Here is a 20,891-nt window from a genome sequence, read left to right as displayed (position 1 = left end):
GCGCGTTAAAAATTTAAAAAGCTCAAAATTACATTCACCAAATTATACGAGCAGGTTAAAAAATGACAAAATGCGCACATTAATTGCACAAAAGTGTCAAAAACGGTAAAAAATAAGGCCTTATAATATATAAATATAACTCTTCAGAATGGACGCTTACTACCAATTTTTTTAAACTGATTGTGGAAGCCAATGAGTTGGAGTTATGAATGCATCATGTACATATTAGACGTACAAAATTATATGTCATCATTTGGCCACATAAATAAAAAAATTGGATTTTTTTCGTTTCATCTTAGACAATCATATTGAACAGAGGGCATCTCGCTTATCTGTGATTGATTTTCTTTTAATTTTTAATATATTCTACCTCAACCAATTATGTTACTCATGAGTTGCCAACATTTCCATTTAGATGATTTCATCATGTCTAAAAATTTAAATAACGCTGATTACGTAATTTCACCTACAACGGATATTTGAATACCTTGCAGCTCTTCTGAAATAAAGTTGACCTTGATTTTTATAACTTATTATGAGAGCTTGTAAAATGTAGATATGAATTTATTTAAAAATTAGGTCTATCAGATGTTGTAACGTTATCATATGGCCAGTTGAAGTTAAAAAGTAGTTTTTTCATCTCTTTCGTCAAAGTTATACAAATTTTAAAGAGCGCGCACCACGCTTCTACGTGCCAAATTTTCTTCCAATTGTTATATTTTATTGCTCAATTCATTATCTTTCGATATTGTTATCCACAAGTTTATTTTGATAATGTTATCAATGCCAAAAAATTAGAACATGATGTTTGTCCGTAATTTCACCAATGCTACACGGTATATAGATATACAGTATATACTGTACTTAATGTATATGGCATATAATATACACAACTCAGCACTATAAGCGTATAATAGGAAGGCATACATCAACATTTTCCGATCGTATGTTCGCATACGTGCATGTTTAAAAAATATTAATGTCCATAAAATTATAAAAAAGATCAACAATATTTCGTCAAAGTTAAATTAATTTCTAGTTTTTTTTACATCTATATTGAAAATTTGTTTAGAAGCAATAAAAATCAATTTGTGGGTAATAGGGGTAGACGCAGGGGTGTTGCCTGGGCAATTCCTTCTTTCTGCAAATTTCAATATTTTTTTCTGGAGTGTTGTTTAGGCAACACTGTTTATACAGTTTATAGTGGATAAATGAAAATAAATTTTGCTAATTGTGGTTTTACTGACTTATTTAGCATTTATTTCAAAATAATACAATTAAACGTTTTGCTCAAAATATTTATAGCAGCAGCCTCTTATTTTTTGTTTAGCTTTTTAAAATTATGATTTGATAATAAATAATTTGTACTCATTATAATTGCTAATTAAATTTAATTAATTAATTTCCGGCCATCTAGTGGTGTAATTAAAAAAAATTTGCATCGCTCCTCTATGGGCCAAATATGTGGTTTTGCGGCTGGACTCTTCTTGGCCAACACCCTTAAAATAGTCCTCTACGACCACCCCTGCCTGTTAAAATTGCATGTTGCAAATCTAGCCAAAATACAATCGATTTTAAATAGCTTGGATCAGCTCTGTATTTGTTTTGCATTGGGAAATCTGTAACATTTACAACAAATATAATTTTTACTAAAAAAAAAATCATGTCATTCAAATTTTGTTAATATAAATTTATTTATGTATAAGTTTCTAGCCACAGTACAATTGAGTTTAGATGAGCTCAGCTCTACCTTTTGTTTGAAGGCTCTGTGTTTACTGTACGTTATTAATATAGCTATCATAAAAATTTGAGTTTTTACACCAAAAAACTGTTAAAAATCATGTTACTGTATTTATTTAAATAAACACCTGAGGATTGTTATGAGTGCAAAGCACTATCCAATCGTATGCTACACCTCAAACAATATAAATTATAATATAAAATAAAACTAAACAATAGATTAAAGCAACAACAAAAAATTTATTTACAGTTAAAATGTTTCATGTGTACAGAAAAAACCTGCTTAATATAACATTGGAGAGCTGTCGCAAATATGTTGAAAATAATAAAGAATGTTCTTTTGGAATATCTTACCATACACAGAGACAATTATTATAATAAATATTAGAAAAACTAACTCTCTCGTCCATAGAAAGTAAATTTAAATTACCCATTGCACAAAGTTGTATTTGTGCTACAGTAGTATTATATTTTTTCAAAAAAGAAAACCAGACTCTAGTGGTCCTACGGAAACCGGTGAAAAGTCTCATTAGAATCAATGTTTGTTAATTTCTAGGGTTGTTTACTATCACTGATCGGAGATAGTTACTAAATGGTTGTTTAGGGGTTTACATCATGCCTTCCACTATATGAACTAAATTGACATAAATGTCTATACATTGGTCAACATCTGCTTTATTAGCACCTAGTGCATATGATTTAATAAATTGTCTTGGTTGTTGGTTAATGGCAATTGTATATATGGAACAACAATCTGTTCATTATTGTTGTCATCAACAGCTTGTGGCCCATCTTCATCAATTCCATCGTGAATTAGATCTTGATATTCTTCAGGATTGTTAAATGCATAAGCATTTAATCCCATATGCCAAAGTTGATTCGGTGAAAGATTATGTTCGCTACTCATGGGATGGTCATTCCAATTGCCTTCCATCTCTCTTAATGAATCATTAATGGGACTTAAAAATACCGAATGAAGGCAATAAATATGAATCTGGTTTAAGGGATCAAGAATTCCCAAATTTTCCATGTAGTTAAATATACCTTGAAATTGTTTAACAACAGTTTGTTTGACATCCAGCCACAGCCTTTCAATTCTTTGATTGTGAACTGATGAACCTGTTATATGGCTGCCACGATTTAAGCCTCTATTGCTTAACATAAAGCGAGCCACCAATACATTCTCGCCTCCTTTATCAGATCTGACTCGTGATGGTAAACCATGCTGTCCAACAGCTTCTTGAAATAGCTGAAGAACACTCTCTGCTTTGTTATTTGTGCAACATCTAAGATAAACAATCTTGCGTGAATATCCATCAATGCCTCCTAATATGACAAAGTTCCAGCAAATTAACTTATGATGGCCATCGATGTGCCTGTAAAACAAAACAAATTGGCTACTCTCTTGAATCATGCATAATAAACTTTTTGTACTGACGTACATTGTTAATGTTACATGTGTATATTTTCTTATCAATTATATGTACAGTACCTCAACAATAATTCATGCAAATAAGTATTATGGGCAACTTATTATTCACATCTTAAAAAAGTTCATACTTTTTTTTAAATCTGCTAAATATACTGTATTTATTATTGTTAGTAAAAACATCTACCGTATACTGTAATCCTTACCATAAACTATTTGGACTTGCAACATTGTAAACTTCTTATAACAGATCTGGTTCGCCTTAATGATCTATTGATTGGGTCAACCTCCATTATAGCATCCCGAATTAGACTTCTCTGAACATGTACTGTATACGCCTTCTTCTTAATCCACCAATAATTAATTTTTCTCCAGCATCAGGCAATAAAATCAATATTCTTCATTTAAAAGCTGATCTCTTGAAATATTTGAATAGTAGTTTCTAGTAGAGTTAGGCTGGGAAACGGGCAAACCATATAATCTTCTTCTTCTTCGAAGTGTATCAACAGAAATCGCTAATTGATGTGCAACAATTTTCCAACTATGAAATATTTCAAATAGTTCTTCAATATTCTCTTTATTAACTATAATCCTTGGTCGCCCATTAGATGTTTGTTCAGTTTGATGCGATGCAAACCACCTATGATGATCATGATTTCCGTTTATTCTTTCATCATATGAGGCAAAAATATAATTTAATTCAGTAGAAAGTATAACAAATTGTTCAATGGTATCTAGAGGAACATCACTCTCTTGTAACCTTCTTAAAACAATATTAAATAAAATGTTTAACTTCTCAATCCTAAGATGCCAGTTTTCAAGCACATTAATATTGTCAGATATAAGACCTCTTTGCGCCTGGCATAAAGTTCCTGGTAATTCTCTGAAATTTGCAGCAAATCCATGGTAAATGCCTGTTCTGAAATAAAAATATGTACAAATTAATTCTTAAAATTTGATTTGAAATAAGAATTATTATTAGCTAGCTAGCCTAGGGCCTTTAGTAGGCCTACTAGTACTACTACTGGATGCTAGTCAAGTCGCCCCATCGCAAAGTCGCCCCATACAAAGTCGCCCCTTACACAGTCGCCCCATCGCAAAGTCGCCCCAAAACAAAGTCGCCCCGACACAGTCGCCCCATCGCAAAGTCGCCCCATCGCAAAGTCGCCCCAACGCAAAGTCGCCCCATCGCAAAGTCGCCCCATCACAAAGTCGCCCTATCGCAAAGTCGCCCAAAACGTTAAAAAATAGTTTACAAGTGCGTAAAATGTCGCAATGATACACAAAATAACACGGAACGTGTAGGCATAAAAGGGGAAGCCCCGCCATGTAGTCTCAGGTCACACGATCGGCACGCACCCCCATCATCAGAGTGGAAACCCCGACTAATCACTCAGCGGTCGCACTAACGTGCTATAGCTTACCAGCAGAGGGAAACCCCGTAATTACTCCGCCGTTGTCGCACTACAACGCACCATTCTGAAGATGGGGAAACCCCGCCGGAGTTTTACGATGATATCAGTCGCGTTCGAAATCGGTCGCGTTTAATTTTGGTCGCGATAAAATGATGTTATACGATCTAGATTATTTTTGCTTTGGTCGATGAATATTTATTGTTATTATTAGGCCTATATTAATAATTGATTTTTGTTTTTATTTTACAGGTCAGTATGATGGGAAAGATGTGTGCGTTAAAAAAATGACAATTTGTAAACATAGTTTAAGATTATAGTATTATCCAGCATAATGTCATTTGACAGTACATAATTATTTAAATGTGAAATATTTTATAGGAAACGTAGACTGCGTCTGTGTCTTTTATTTTATATGCAACAAATTACGTAAAACAATTTATTTATAAACATTCAGTTTACTATTATTATACATAGTATTACAATGGACATTGATTGTAAGCCTGGAAAGGCAATCCCATCATTATATCAATTATAAAATTGCATCATATCACCACTATATGTCGTAAATGACGTGCGTGTGTGTATTCGTCGTACGTATTATTCCGTGCCTCTTCACTGTCTTGTTTAATTTAAAATTAAATATACACCCGATATGAGGATATTTATTAGGCATGTTAATTAGAATGTTCTAAAACCAAAAGGGTTGAAAAGAATTTCTTCAGTAAAATGATCATTGTGCTGTTGAATAAAAGGCGACTCGCTATCTGAAACATTCTCTGAAACCAATCGGAGCTGCGCCTTCTGGTATCTGTTTCCTCACAGCTGCTACGTCTTTCTGCTGACCGTCGGGGATTCCCCTTTTTAAAAAACACGCACACGATACTGTACGATGGTTTTTCCATGGTCAAAATGTAGCGTTTTAAATTTTACTAAAATACCTGTAATGCATGTAAAACAATCATATCGGCGATGAAATCCTTTTTTTTCCCTTCATTTTGAAAAGTCATTATAAAAGTAAGACACATAACTTGTCAATAAATGCAAAATGATCAATAAGTAGCCTATAACACTCATTGTCTTACAACACTGTTTTACAACTCATTGTCTTACAAATCTATACGAAGGCCTACACATTTATACATTTATTATATTATCCTAAAAAATGAGCTGGTATCCAGGCGTAGGTTGAAGAAAGATTCGTAATTGTGGCTCTGGTAACTAATTTAACATTTTCGAAACTATAAATCAGGGATAATCTTTTTAGAACTTTCAAACAAGGGACTATTTTTTTAATGATTTTTAAAAAGCACATCACTCCATTAAAACCTGTAAAATAAAAATTTTATGTATATAATAGGATAAACATTGTAATGTAGGCCTATACGACATTTAGCGCGACCAAAGTAACAAACGCAATCGATATCAAACGCAACCGATATGAAACAGCGTACTACTACGGCGGCGCTTCATAATCATACCGAAATAAAACCGTGGGCGACTTTGCGATGGGGCGACTTTGCGATGGGGCGACTTTGCGTTGGGGCGACTTTGCGCTGGGGCGACTTTGCGCTGGGGCGACTTTGCGCTGGGGCGACTTTGCGATGGGGCGACTTTGCGATGGGGCGACTGTGCCTGGGCGACTTTGTTTTGGGGCGACTTTGCGATGGGGCGACTTTGTATTGGGCGACTTTGTATGGGGCGACTTTGCGATGGATCCCCTACTACTAGGCCCGAGTCTATGGTCTCCAGGGAGGCTATATTTATTATAATAGGCTAGTACTAGCCTACTAGCCTAGAAGGCTAGTAGTAGAAGGACTAGGGCCTAGTAGTCTAGGCCTGCCTACTATAGCTAACAATGCCTAGCTAGTAAAGACCTAGCCTATAGGCCTGCTAGGTAGGCAAGAGGTAGGCCTAGCCTAGCTAGCTTAGTAGTTAGTGGGCATCGGGTGAATACAGGTCAACCCGTACCCATGCCAACTCGTACCCACCAACTCGTACCCAAATTTTGGCTTACTCGTACCCAAAATTTTGGCTCACCCGTACCCATCATTGGCTAACCCGTACCCATCATTGGCTGGCCCGTACCCAAGTTTAATGCTATTTAAAGTATATTTATATAGGCCTATTACAGTTAAACCCAGTTTTATTACATTTTTAGATCATATGTTCGATATTATAATGGCAAAAACTATTTACCTAAGTATAATTTATGTACAGACTCGTACGAAAAAAGCACAGCTTTCATCGTATTTGGGTCGTAGTTAAATTAATACTTGAGGGCGTTGTTTTACATGGAAGATGTCAGTGGTCGGCTGTGCTGCATTCTATTTTTTTTTTCATTTTTGAATAGTTATTGATCTATTATTTACTACGAATAGCCTGTACACACTTTTCATTTTATTTTACAGATAATGAAGTAATGTGCTTTTTGAAAATCGTTTTAAAAATGGTTTTTGTTGTTTTGTTTTGCAAGTTTTGTTTTAACATTTCGAAAACATTTTTAAGTAGTCACTCGTATTTTTAAAATCACGAAACTATTTAAGTGGATACCAGCCTCATTTTTGCTGCTAAGGACCATTTTAGAATAATGAATCTAAGTAGATTATTGCCGTTTTTAAAACAAATTCCCTAGGACATGATGGATGTGAGAATAATAATAAAAGGTAACCTCCAATAATTTAACATTTAATTACTAACGACGACATTTGCTGTTATTACGTTTTCATTTTATAATGATTATTACTGTATTATTATGACTAAAAACCGAAATAAAATACTACTAAAACTAAAAAAAAAATCATCTTATCGCTGACAGATACGTATGTACAGACACGTGTAGGTAGGCCTTCAGAACGTTTATATTATTTTAGTAAATAAGACGACATCCGTTAATTGCCATGGAAAAACGAGTGTGGGTCATTTATTTGTAGAATATTATAGAATGCGTTTTTTTTTTTAAAAGGGAATCCCTTGTCAGCAAAAACACGTAGCTGTTATTGAGGAAACATCTACCAAAAATGTTTAATTGCTGTAAACAAACAGATAATTTTACTGAATTATTTAAGAAAAAAAAAAATAGAAAACGATCGTACGCCACATTGCGTTGTCTATTTTTTTTTTACACACTGTAGCTGTTATAGAAGAAAATCTGCCAAAAATGTTTAATTGCCTTAAAGTACGTGTATATGATCATTTCACTGAATTATTGATAAATAAAATATATGGAAAACGATCATACGTCATTACTGAGTCGTCTCTTTGACGCCCTATAAATGCGTGTTTTTTTGTAATAAAAGGTTAATCCCGGTCAGCAAAAACACGTAACACGAAATCTACGCCCCATAGCCCCGCAGGCCTTACAGTACGTGTATATGATCATTTCACTGAATTATTAATAAATAAAATATATGGAAAACGATCATACGCCATTACTAAGTCGTCTCTTTGACACCATATAAATGCGTGTTTGTTTGTAATAAAAGGTTAATCCCGGTCAGCAAAAACACGTAACACGAAATCTACGCCCCATAGCCCTGCAGGCCTTACAGTACGTGTATATGATCATTTCACTGAATTATTAATAAATAAAATATATGGAAAACGATCATACGCCATTACTAAGTCGTCTCTTTGACACCCTATAAATGCGTGTTCATATGAATCTCTTGAGCAACGAAATAGCTAAATTGCCCCAACACACTCCACTGGGACATGGATACCACTGATTTCGCATCGTGATATTCTACAAAACACTTGATTTTCATGTTCCCACCTAAATATCTCGGCTATTATAAATCGGATTTTTTTGGATAGTAGCTCAAAATAAACTGTAGACAATACTGAACATTATGATATATGTTTGAAATTGTAAAGTTACAAAAAGTATGTGTCATTTTACGTTTTAAAACTCACCATCCATTGCCCGCTGACAGTGTGAGGTCAATTTTTTACCTATTTTCTAAAGCACCACAGTGTTTTATTTGCAATTTAAGATCACTTGTAGGCCATCAATCATTTTGGATAGTTTCTTAAAAGAAAGCTGAATATTCATAGATTCCTTACATACTTTTCTTATGAGCATTGGCTTAAAATAGACTGTGTCAAAATAGCAAAATCTATTTTGAAAAAATCTAAAAAAATGCTCAAAAAGGCGGCAAAATTCAAATAGGGTTTGCCTGTGTTATCAAGTCTTCACTTGACAGACCGTTGGATTGTAGCGAAGTTTGGGGTTAATTTTTTCATTATATAATTGTAAGTAGCATTTTAATTTTTATATCATTCTAATGTTTGATATATAAGGAACAATTGTTAGGTGTTATTTAGTTCTATATGTCGTGTTTTATATTCACAATTGCCAAATTAAGACACCTATGTTTTAATGATAGCGAGCTGGGATCTACCATTTTCATTCGGGTAATGGTTATGTTTATCTTTCTGTGACTTGGTTTGTTTAATGAATAGATGGTAATTATTACAAAGTCTGGAAATGTTCATACTATACTAGTTTATGTCATTTTAATTTCTTTGGTTAAAAAATATAATAAAATCATTGTGGAAATTAGTTGTATTCATAATGGTTGACCCCCCAATATAATGGACGATGACAAGACTTGGGTTGCATGAACTTGGTATGAACTTATAAGTAGATAAACAGCTCAATAGGTACATATTAAAAATCACTGTTTGGTTGCAAAATTTGCACCAAGAGATTCATATGTTTTGTAATAAAATGTTAGTCCCGGTCAGCAAAAACACGTAACACGAAATCTACGCCCCATAGCCCTGCAGGCCTTACAGTACGTGTATATGATCATTTCACTGAATTATTAATAAATAAAATATATGGAAAACGATCATACGCCATTACTAAGTCGTCTCTTTGACACCCTATAAATGCGTGTTTTTTTGTAATAAAAGGTTAATCCCGGTCAGCAAAAACACGTAACACGAAATCTACGCCCCATAGCCCTGCAGGCCTTACAGTACGTGTATATGATCATTTCACTGAATTATTAATAAATAAAATTATATGGAAAACGATCATATACGTCATTAATGAGTCATCTCTTTGACGCCCTATAAATGCGTGTTTTTTTTATAATAAAAGGTTAATCCCGGTCAGCAAAAACACGTAACACGAAATCTACGCCCATAGCCCTGCAGACTTTACAGTAAGTGTACATGATCATTTCACTGAATTATTAATAAATAAATTATGGAAAACGATCATACGTCATTTTTTTTTTATAATAAAAGGTTAATCCCGGTCAGCAAAAACACGTAACACGAAATCTATGAGTAATTCGACTCCATAGCCCTGTGGGCTTTTTGATTAAAACAGGGCGTCGTTAATTCAACCAATTTTAAATATACCAATACAATAGAAACAATAATTACTTGATCGAATCATGGAGGTATACCTCTCCATGATCGAATGTAATCAGGGAAGATAAGGTGATAAGAATAAAAATTGATAAGTATAAAAATGATACGTTGTTGGTACTTTACCTGGGCTTAATTGAATTGTAATACTATACAACAGTAAAAATATTTTTTTATTAATTAATGTTCTTACGTAAATAAATAAAAAGACACATCAAACATACGTTTATAAAACTATAATACTACATTTAAATAAATGTTAACAAATATATGCCTAATTAAACGAAGTTTACAATCAAATCAATGGTCATTTTTATTAGCACACATTTCACCGAGACCTGTAAAATAAAAAAAAACAATTTAAATATAAAAATATTCATACGTCAAAAGCATACCACTAGTTTTGCGCCGATCAAATCATTACAAGTAGGCCTAATTATTCAAATTGGGTACGAGTAGTCCAAATAATGGGTACGAGTAAGCCAAATAATGGGTACGAGTAAGCCAAATAATGGGTACGAGTAAGCCAAATATTTAGGTATGAGTTGGCATGGGTACGAGTTGGTTTGGGTACGGGTTAGCCAAAGTGGGTACGAGTTGACCAATTATTTGGGTACGGGTTAGCCAAGTTGGGTACGAGTTGGCATGGGTACGGGTTGGTTTGGGTACGGGTTGACCAGCACCCCATAAGCCTAGTTAGAGGTCTTTGGTTAGTTTAGTAATAGTAGGCTCCTTGATTGAGAGCTAGCCTATATAAGCCTAGCCCTATTTAGGCCCAGGGCTTTAGGCCTACTGGCTAGTAGGCTTAGGCCTAGCTAGCCTAGCCTAGGTTTAGGTCTAGGCCCGGGCCCTACTTCTACTATACTACACAGGCTAGGCCTCTATGCCTAGTATAGCCTAGCTAGGCTAGGCCTAGTAGTAGTAGTTACTCCCGTTACTAGTAGGCTAGCTGTTTCATTCTTTTCTTTTAATAACGGAATTGGGTCTTTATTTATAGGCGCGAGGTCTAGGGCCTAGGCCTAGCCTAAATATTGTATTGTTATACATACCTACCACCCTTAGTGATTTAGTATAGTCCGGCCGCGCCTAGGCCTAGTTATTATATAATTTAGTAGACGACCGACAACAGTGTTTCGCCGTCGCTTTTCAATATAATCAAAACTCCCAAAACGCCAATGCTATAACGATAAAAAGGAAATAAATATACCATCGGCGGCCGGCCGCCGGTCAGATAGCCATTTTCCATGGTATACCCCTCTCGAGAAATGGTATGGTCTTCACGCTTGATTAGAGATCTCTAACCAAGCGTTACAAGTATACATTCCTTGTTACAACTACATTTTAAAAGTGTACAACTACATTTTAAAAGTGTACAACTACATTTTAAAAGTGTACAACTACATTTTACAAATGTACAACTACGTTTTACAATTACAAACATGAATTTTACAAATACACACACATTTTTAGGTTTACAAATACATTTTGCAATTACACACACACACATTTTAAATGTACACATACATTTTTCAGCTACACACTTTTGCTGCTTATGGCGCCCCATAGAAAACGAGTGGCTAAAGAAATGGAAGGGAAACCAATCAAAAGGTACAATCCGAGAACGTCTTTTAATGCTGCCAAATTCAAAGAGCAATTATTAATGTAGTGAATAAATTACATTCAATTTGAATAAATACATTATAAGGCCAAATAAAAAAAAATACTTGTTAAGCGTCACACCCTCATAAATTTTCAGGGGCGGGGGGACGGTTTTTTTTTTTTTTTTTTTTACTTTTTATGGAGGTATATTTTTGCGCGATGGACGTTTTGGCCCAATTTTTTTTAGGACGAAACGTAAAACTTTTAAAATGCGAAACAGAACAAAATTGACTATGTATGAAATATTATTGCCGATGACAAAATTGAGTTTTGTATTGTTTATATCCAGACGTAATTAAAACATTACATTTAATTGCCACCGAGCGAAATTGTAGGCCCTAGGCTAATCCGTCCAAGCTGCCACCCCCGCCTCACTCATCGGCCATGGTCCGGCCGCCGTTTCTCGCTCGACTCATCTATCCAGGAAATTCCCTATCGCGAGAAGATGACGTTGGTCTCAATAATACTAAATAGTGGGCTGATTTTGAAAACAGCTTACGGCATTTCTTAAGTGAATTTTTATTCAACGTATTCATTCTTCTTTGATGAATCCTTTGCCAATTGCTGTGTAAATCAGTATTTAAAGTTGTGATGCGAAAAGTGTGTGTAATTATTCCACAGGTAAACCAGGCATAAGAAAACCCATCGCCCAACAGGACCTCGTGGTGTGCCGATCTCGAGCGCGAGATCATCGTAAACAAAATTGGTAGAGTCCATTATGTATGGGGTGTTTCCTATTTACAAACCTATAAAAAACGCGCTTCGACCACTGTGTAGGCAAAATATTTATTTCGTTAAATCCCTAAATTGATAATCGTGTATTCTGTAATCACGTGACTGATGATGTAATCCTCAGCGACGTACTAAATGCACGTGATTTAATGTGTTGGGGAAAAAGCTTGCTGTTTACCACATTACATGATTCGCGGTGCTATTCGCGTTTCCTTGACGTAAATCGGCGGCGTGTAAATGAAACAATTGTTTTCACCAAATTGCCGTTGTCGACATAGAGCGATCGGTGGCTAGCTAGCGTGGCTAAGCTAAGAAGTACGTATTTTTCAAAAATTACACCAGCCTAGCAAACATTTGCTAGTTTTGAAATTTTCAACTAGCAATTATGAAGAATCTACTAGCAAAATGCTAGCGTGAATTCTGAGCCCTGCTCTGGAGCTGGGCCGGGCCGCTGAACTTTCCGTTGTAGGCCTATATATGGGTAAAAAAAAATAAAAATAAAAAGAGAGGCGGCTGGATAATCAGGAGCGGGCGGTGACGCTTAACAAGTATGTTTTTTTATTTGGCCTAATTTACATTATATCATTCATTGCACTTTGTATTTGAAGGTCCCAAGCCCTTACAAAAAAAGCAGAGAGGAAACTTTTGCAGTTGAGTGTACATTAAATGGTGATTTATATTCTTGTCAAGAGTATTTCCTTAGCAGTGTAAATTCTCAAATATTTTATATTTATTTCAAGAGCAATTCCACTACAATTTAATTTTAATGTGAATCAAATAATTCTTTCCACCAATTCTTATAATTATATACACAATTAATACAACATTAATAATTGTATTCAAATTCATGTACTATAATACAGGGATTGTTTCGAAAATTGGGTAAAAAAATGCCGACTTTTTCAACTTTTAACAAAACATTTTATTATTTAATATTTTTATTTATTTAATACATTGATCATGTGATAAACCCATAATTGACAGTTATTAGTCTGCCAGTATTCAAAACAACCTAGATTCTTAGGCCCCATTGGCCAGTTTCCTCATTATCTAATGACCCGTTCCAATTCAGTTTTAATGACCCCACATGGCTCGTTTTATATTCGTTCCATTTCTTTTTCAATCTTTACTGCTCCGACTGAGAAGATTGAGCTGTGGCCTAACGAAAAATGGAGACAGCATTGATAACACAAATAATAATGATAATTGAAAAAACAAAAATGTATATAGTCTTTTAGCCTTTAAATACTATTTTATGATTACAGATTTTGTTTATGAATTATTTATAACCTTTATTAAAAGAGAAAGAGTTTGGTTGTTGGGGTAGTGCGGCTTAAGTAGTAAATGTTTACTTTGTATATAATAAAATGTTGGCATTTCCTTAAGATCCTCCTTTTCTCATCTTTGGAACATCCCTCTAGATAAATACAATTGATCAGGTAATGATATAACTTGTTATATTCTTCTTTCATAGTGTGTGTGTCAACCCAAACTTTTGCTTTGTAGCTGGAATAAACTTTGTAATTTAAGAAAAATGTGCTTTAAATTATATTTTTTGGGGGAAAATGTTTTTCTTTTATCAAGTTTTTAGTCAAACTGAATAAGGAATACAAAGAAATCAATTATTTGTTATTACATAGCATGACAATATTGTATTTAATGTTATTTTATACAAGAGCTGAACACATAAGAGCTATACTACACATAAATAATGGCGATCGAGTCGGCGGTTGACTAGTTTTATTTTGTATCTGTTTATTTTTATTAATTTGTATCTGTTGAATGTCTATCTGTACATAGAACGCACCGTGTATGAACGGGTGCCACCGTTGTAAAGGTGTAGTTTCAATAAATTATTGGTTATCCGCCTCAAGTTTTGATAAATTCCTTTTATCGTGCTAGTAACAAGAACCCATTGTGACGTATAACGAGAAGTAAAACAACTCAATTACGATTGCACCAATACAATGTAGACTATGATACAGATTGCAATCATGATCATATTTTGACTTTAATAAAAACGTTAATATCAAAATAATACACTGTACAACTGCCACAAATCATGTGCTAAGGTCCTTCATTTACTGAAGTTTCTAAAAAACTTAATGTGACGTCAGTGTCCACTCTTTACTTCGCAATCTCGTCACTCGCCTTTTCGTGGAAACACAAATTATGCATTGTTGATATCCATGTGTATCATCATCATTTTACGATGTAGTTTTTAAATCGAAATGTTAGAGAATCGAAAGTCATCATTTTTACCTAAATATCATATGATTTCAGAAGGACTTTATTTCAGCTTTTGGCTGCCACTGTATTTTAATGTTTTTGCAAATAAAAGATACCATGAATATAATACTTACTAAAATAATCTGCAGTTTTTAAATATTATTCAAAAAGAGTCTAGCTGGTAATTTTCTAAAAATAGTTTCTAGGGATTTTTGAATGGAATAATTATAGACGTCGTACGTCGACGATATATTTGTGTGCATTGTGTTTCAACAGAAAGACCGTTGGACCGTGGAATAGCTTTTGTGACGTCGGGACCAAAGTCAATATAGCATACATATACGTGGATTATGAATAATAATTATACAGTAGTTGACGCCGAAGGGAGTGCCGCAGTTGATGCTAAAAATCGTCACATTTTACTGTATCGGTATATTGATAGTCCAGATACGAGATCCAGTTACAGTCCAGTCTTCTTAAGCCAATTGTAAGTTTACAATATTTCATTAATATATTTGCAAAACAATAATATGAGAATATAGGCATAATTCCGATAATATGCTTCCATTGTCATTTGGAATAGAGTGTGGATTGTGGTATCTTGTTAATATCACTGAACGTACTATTCTTGTGCAACACATAATCGTCAACAAATAGCGAGTTTGCAAAGAATGCCATCACAACAAACAATATATCATATTATAAGATAATTATAATACTTATGTATGTTTTTTATATTTAAGTACGGTCCTATACAAGGCTAACATTCAATCTCATTTTGCCAGTGATTGCCGAACCTGATCTTAATCCTCGGGTTATTGCCGAACCTGATCATAATCCTCGGGTGATTGCCGAACCTGATCATAATCCTCGGGTGATTACCGAACCTGATCATAATCCTCGGGTGATTGCCGAACCTGATCATAATCCTCGGGTGAATTGCCGAACCTGATTATAATCCTCGGGTGATTGCCGAACCTGATCATAATCCTCGAGTGATTTCCGAACCTGATCATCCTTGAGTGATTTCCGAACCTGATCTTAATCCTCGGGTGATTGCCGAACCTGATCATAATCCTCGGTGATTACCGAACCTGATCATAATCCTCGGGTGATTACCGAACCTGATCATAATCCTCGGGTGATTACCGAACCTGATCATAATCCTCGGATGATTACCGAACCTGATCATAATCATAAATGTTTGTTCACTCCTCTTGCGTTCTGCGCAATAGGGGAGACCGGGGTGCGATTTTTTTTTTCGTACATAAGTTGGGGACCCCATCATGAAACGTCACAAAATAAACATGAATAATTCATCAGTTAAATTTTCTTGTTCCGTGTGTGCACCCAAAGCGTATAGCAACAAGAAGTGATTACACAAGTGCGGTACGATTCTAGGCCTATCTCCGCTGTGGTTGCCGCGTGCGATTTCATAATAGAATAGCGGAGTTTTGTGTGGATTGTCGAAATAATCAGCCTTTAGTTTATGGTGTTTTTAATATAGTTTATTACTAAAGAATTACGTGTTAAAATTATAGTTTTTATTGATACTATTAGGCCTAATTACTAGTCTCTAAACCCCTGTATATTCTAGTAGTAGCTGTGTGGGTACGGTGTGTGTGACTTGTGTCTTTGGGCTATGTCCAATTACTACTTATTTTTAATGTTTTGCCTAGCTGTCGATTAGCCTCGACACATTTTGCATAGTGGTGTGTGTGAAGAAGAGTGCGCGAAGGCAATCACGTGAATTGACCTAGAATCCTATTCCTAGGCCTATTATTGTAGAAAGAATCGTATCGCAGTTGTTGTTCCGTGTGCACCCAAGCGTTCTTGGACATAGCCAAAAGAAAGCTTAGACCCACAAGAATAAAGAATGTGTATAATTTGTGTACTGTATTTTTTTAATTCTGCTATCAATTATCAAACAATATGCAATGTACTCAAAGGAACTTTAAAAATGCGCGTATATGAACACATGAGATGGGAAGATTTGACCCACGAGAATAAAAAATGTATTTTTGTGTAATGTTTATTGTTTAATTTTGCTGACTTATTACTCGGATTGTGTCATACCAAAGATAGTGTAACTATTACCAAAGATAGTGTAACTATCTTTGGTCATACCTAACACACACACACGTCACACACATCCACACAGCTACTACTAGAATAGACATGGGTTTAGAGACTAATAATTAGGCCTAATAGTATTAATAGAAACTATAATTTTAACACGTAATTCTTTAGTAATAAATTATATTAAAAACACCATAAACTAAAGGCCGATTATTTCGACAATCCACACAAAACGCCGCTATTCTTCAACAGCGGAGATAGGCCTAGAATCGTACCGCACTTGTGTAATCACTTCTTGTTGCTATACGCTTGGGTGCACACGGAACAAGAAAATTTAACTGATGAATTATTCATGTTTATTTTGTGACGTTTCATGAGGGGGTCCCCAACTTATGTACGAAAAAAAAAATCGCGACCGGGGTTGGTTGTCACACGGGTTGGTTGTCACACTGCTTAAAATATCAATTTTAGGTGGCGGTAGTCAAATATTGATGCAACATGTGCTTCCATATTGCTTTCTGATATACTACATCGTGATATACAGGTTGATTCAGCACTCGTAAAAAAAATATTACAATTTCATTGTTTTCTCATATCGTAAGTAATTTATGTATACTTCATCATATATGCTATAAATCTTAGATGTATTAAGTTTCACTCAGATATTTGGTACCGTCGGATAGTACTATGTATAGGCAGGCTTAGAATAATAGAATAGGCAGTCATATGTTAATGACTAGGCTGCTAGCTTGGATTGTATGGTTGACCTCACTAAGGGGTTGGTTGTCACAACTAAAATGTGACAACCAACCCCACTTGTTGTTTTAACATACTAAATGCCTTATTCTTTGATTAATTACATGTAACCAAGTTATAAATAGTAATGTATGACAATGTTCTGTTTATTTACAGTTATTTCAACATGGTTCGGAATTTTAAACGGAAAACCCAGAAGGGTACAACATCATCTGATGTAATGCTTCGAGCTGTTCGGCAGGTAAAACTGCAGAATAAGTCTATCCGAAGCACTGCTAAAGATTTCGATATCAATTATCGGACCTTAACACGGTATTGCCAGAAGATTAGTGCCGAAGAAATAGAAGGTAATATGGAAAAGCCATCTATAACCGTTGGCTATGTCAAAAACAGACTAATCTTTACTCCAGAGCTGGAACGACAACTAGTGGAATATATCATTAAAGCGTCGGATATCTACCATGGCCTGTCCCCAAAAGAAATTCGCAAACTTGCCTACCAGCTAGCTATTGCTAATCAAGTAAAGATACCACAGAATTGGTCTGATGTTGACCAGGCAAGCAGCGAGTGGTTTACTGGATTTTTGAAAAGACATTCGAATCTATCAATTCGCAGACCACAAGCAACAAGTTTGGCACGAGCTAGCAGTTTTAATAAAACAAATGTTGCCACGTTCTTTAATCACCTCTCAACTGTTCTAACTCGACACAACTTTGGGCCCGCAGACATATGGAACATGGATGAAACTGGCGTGACCACTGTTCAAAAGCCAGACAAAGTGGTAGCTCGTCGAGGCTACAAACAAGTTGGCGCCATTACTTCTGCAGAAAGAGGAACACTTGTGACTATTGCATGTGCAGTTTCCGCTATTGGAAACAGTATTCCCCCCTTTTTTGTATTCCCTCGTGTACATTTTCGAGAACATTTCTTGGCAAATGGACCAACAGGATGCAAGGGCACGGCGAATCCATCTGGTTGGATGAAAGAAATTAACTTTTTAGAATTTTTACAACATTTTGTGGACAATTCAAAATGCTCGAAGGAGAAGCCATGTTTGTTGTTGTTGGACAATCATGGATCACATATATCAATCGATGGTTTGAATTATGCCAAAGACAATGGTATCACAATGCTTTCGTTTCCTCCACATTGTTCACATCGTCTTCAACCACTTGATAGGTCTGTATATGGTCCTTTGAAAAAACATATAAACACTGCTTGTGATGGTTGGATACTCAATCACCCAGGAAAAACAATGACCATATATGAAATTCCTGGAATTGTAGCAACTGCTTATCCTCTTGCTGCAACACCAAACAACATACAGGCTGGCTTCAAAGCAACTGGGGTATTTCCCTACAACAGAGATATATTTCCAGAATCAGCTTTTGCACCATCATATGTTACTGACCGTCCAATGCCTGAAATAAACGCTCCAGTGCCTGAAGATGATGAACCAAGGGCAGAGGATAACCTTCTAATGCCATTAGATGACCCGCCAATGCCGTTAGATGAACCGTCACTGCCGTTACATGACCCGTCAATGCCGTTAAATGTCCCAACAATGCCATTAAATGACCTGCAAGTGCCGTTAAATGGACCGCCAATGCCAGTAAAGGTAACTGAAGTAGTGCTTGAAGATCAACCTGGACCTAGTACCATACCGGGACCCAGTGGTGTAATTTTCACTGCCAAAAGCAACACCCCTGAAGAGCTACGACCGCTTCCAAAAGCCGGACCAAGAAAAACAACAAAGGCTCAAAACAGTCGCAAACGTGACACTGCAATTTTAACGGATACACCTTTCAAAAAAACAGTTGAGGAAAAAAAAAGAGCAAAGGAATTAGCAGATACTGTAAAAAACAATAAGATTAAAAAAAGTCTGTTTAAAAAAAATAAAAAAGATGTGTCGAGTAAAGTAAAAGGCTCAAAAAAGCAGCCTGTGAAGGCTATAATTAACGAATCATCTTCTGACGAAGATAATGACGATTTTTGTCTTGTATGCATGGAGCCATATTCTAACAGTAGGTCTAAAGAAGTTTGGGTCCAATGCTTAGATTGTAAAATGTGGGCTCATGAAGATTGCACAACAGGCTTAGCCGTGTATGTTTGTCACAATTGTGAGTCTAGTGGTTCCGATTAGGAAAAATTAGAAGAAAAAAAACTAAAAACATTTGTTAATGTAGTATTTATGGAAGCACTGTTGATAGTGACTGAATAAATGTTTGTTTTGATGTAAAAAATAAATGAGTCATATAGTTTTCTGTTAAATACTCATTAAAATACATTGTGACAACCTGCCCCATATGTCGTGACAACCAACCCCAGAATGGGGCAGGTTGTCTCAGTTGACTGTACTTTTTTGACCGCAAAAATATCATATTTCAATTGGAGTTATATAAATAAGATTCTGTAATTATATGCGTAAGATGTTGTACTTCAACATACCAAGTAAAAAAAATTAAAATGATATCACACTAATTAAAAAATATAAAAAAACTGAAAAATGTGACAACCATCCCCGGTCTCCCCTACTAACACCGCCAACTACAATAATATGAAGTTTACTCGGACCCCATTTATAGGCTTACTATAGTTATTGTTACGTTTAATGGGAGGGAGCGAGTATGTGGTTGTGGATCGAAAATGTTCCTGTCAATTAAACGTATCTGTACACCCTATAAAAAACAAGCACACATTTTTCTCATCTCTCAATTCAGAATGTGGCCATCACAATAAACAAATCAGATACATACTTATCTTTCAGTTTTTATATTGTAATACAGTAAATTCGTTTAGTTTTGACTAATATTCCATTAATGTGAAGTTACTTTGAGTTCAGTTTGTCACTGATGCCCAACCTGTCCTGGCCGCGATTTTTTTTTTCGTACATAAGTTGGGGACCCCATGTGAAAGATAGCCGAACTACTTCCTAAATATAACTAAACCTAACCCTCTAAATAATCTCTCTCTCACTATAAAGTAAAAGAAGTAGCTCATGGAAGTCGAACCCCATACATCGACATGTAAAGTCCATAGTCTTATCCACTCGACTACACAGACGGCTCGACAGAAATCGTTTGCATTAGCGAATTGTAGTTAGCTGAATTCTTACGTCACACCTTATGGATATGATTAATGAATATTCATGTTTATTTTGTGACGTTTCACGAGGGGTCCCCAACTTATGTACGAAAAGAAATATCGCGTCCTGGCCAATCCTAAAGTACGCACGGGTAGCAAGACATAAAGAACATTATATAAATTGCCCGGATGCTCCACACTTATTGACTATAACAAACTGCAGACAGTTCAATCATTGATCTTATCATCGTTACATTGAACTTGGTATCAAACGATCATCACGTCATAGCCTATCGGAAGTAAATATATTTGTGAATATGATCCGATTTAACATTTATTTTTCAGGAATGAAGACAGAAATTTGAAAAATGGCAACAGGTACACTG

The 20,891-nt window shown here is 35.3% G+C and overlaps 2 protein-coding genes across 4 annotated transcripts in view; both read left to right on the top strand.

The window, feature by feature from the left end:
* LOC140044561 (uncharacterized) overlaps positions 1 to 20,891 on the top strand; it is a 63,551-nt gene that overhangs the window by 33,825 nt on the left and 8,835 nt on the right. For 2 of the 3 annotated variants that reach the window (XM_072089125.1, XM_072089124.1), the window contains exons 1-2: positions 14,478 to 15,073; positions 20,851 to 20,883. The exons of the other annotated variant lie outside the window; for it this stretch is intronic. In XM_072089125.1, coding sequence (XP_071945226.1) covers positions 20,874 to 20,883 — 10 coding nt within the window. In that variant the 5' untranslated portion in view covers positions 14,478 to 15,073; positions 20,851 to 20,873. Of the gene's footprint in view, positions 1 to 14,477; positions 15,074 to 20,850; positions 20,884 to 20,891 lie in introns of those variants that run through there. 3 annotated transcript variants of the gene reach the window in all.
* On the top strand, positions 17,149 to 19,775 carry LOC140044563 (uncharacterized). The gene has a single exon (XM_072089127.1). The coding sequence runs from the start codon at positions 17,549 to 17,551 to the stop codon at positions 19,562 to 19,564; it is 2,016 nt and encodes a 671-aa protein (XP_071945228.1). The 5' UTR covers positions 17,149 to 17,548; the 3' UTR covers positions 19,565 to 19,775.

This window comes from Antedon mediterranea, chromosome 3, assembly GCF_964355755.1.
Source record: "Antedon mediterranea chromosome 3, ecAntMedi1.1, whole genome shotgun sequence".
Lineage (NCBI taxonomy): Eukaryota > Metazoa > Echinodermata > Crinoidea > Comatulida > Antedonidae > Antedon > Antedon mediterranea.
The sequence above is the reverse complement of the archived record's forward strand: the minus strand, read 5'-3'. Positions and strand labels throughout refer to the sequence as shown.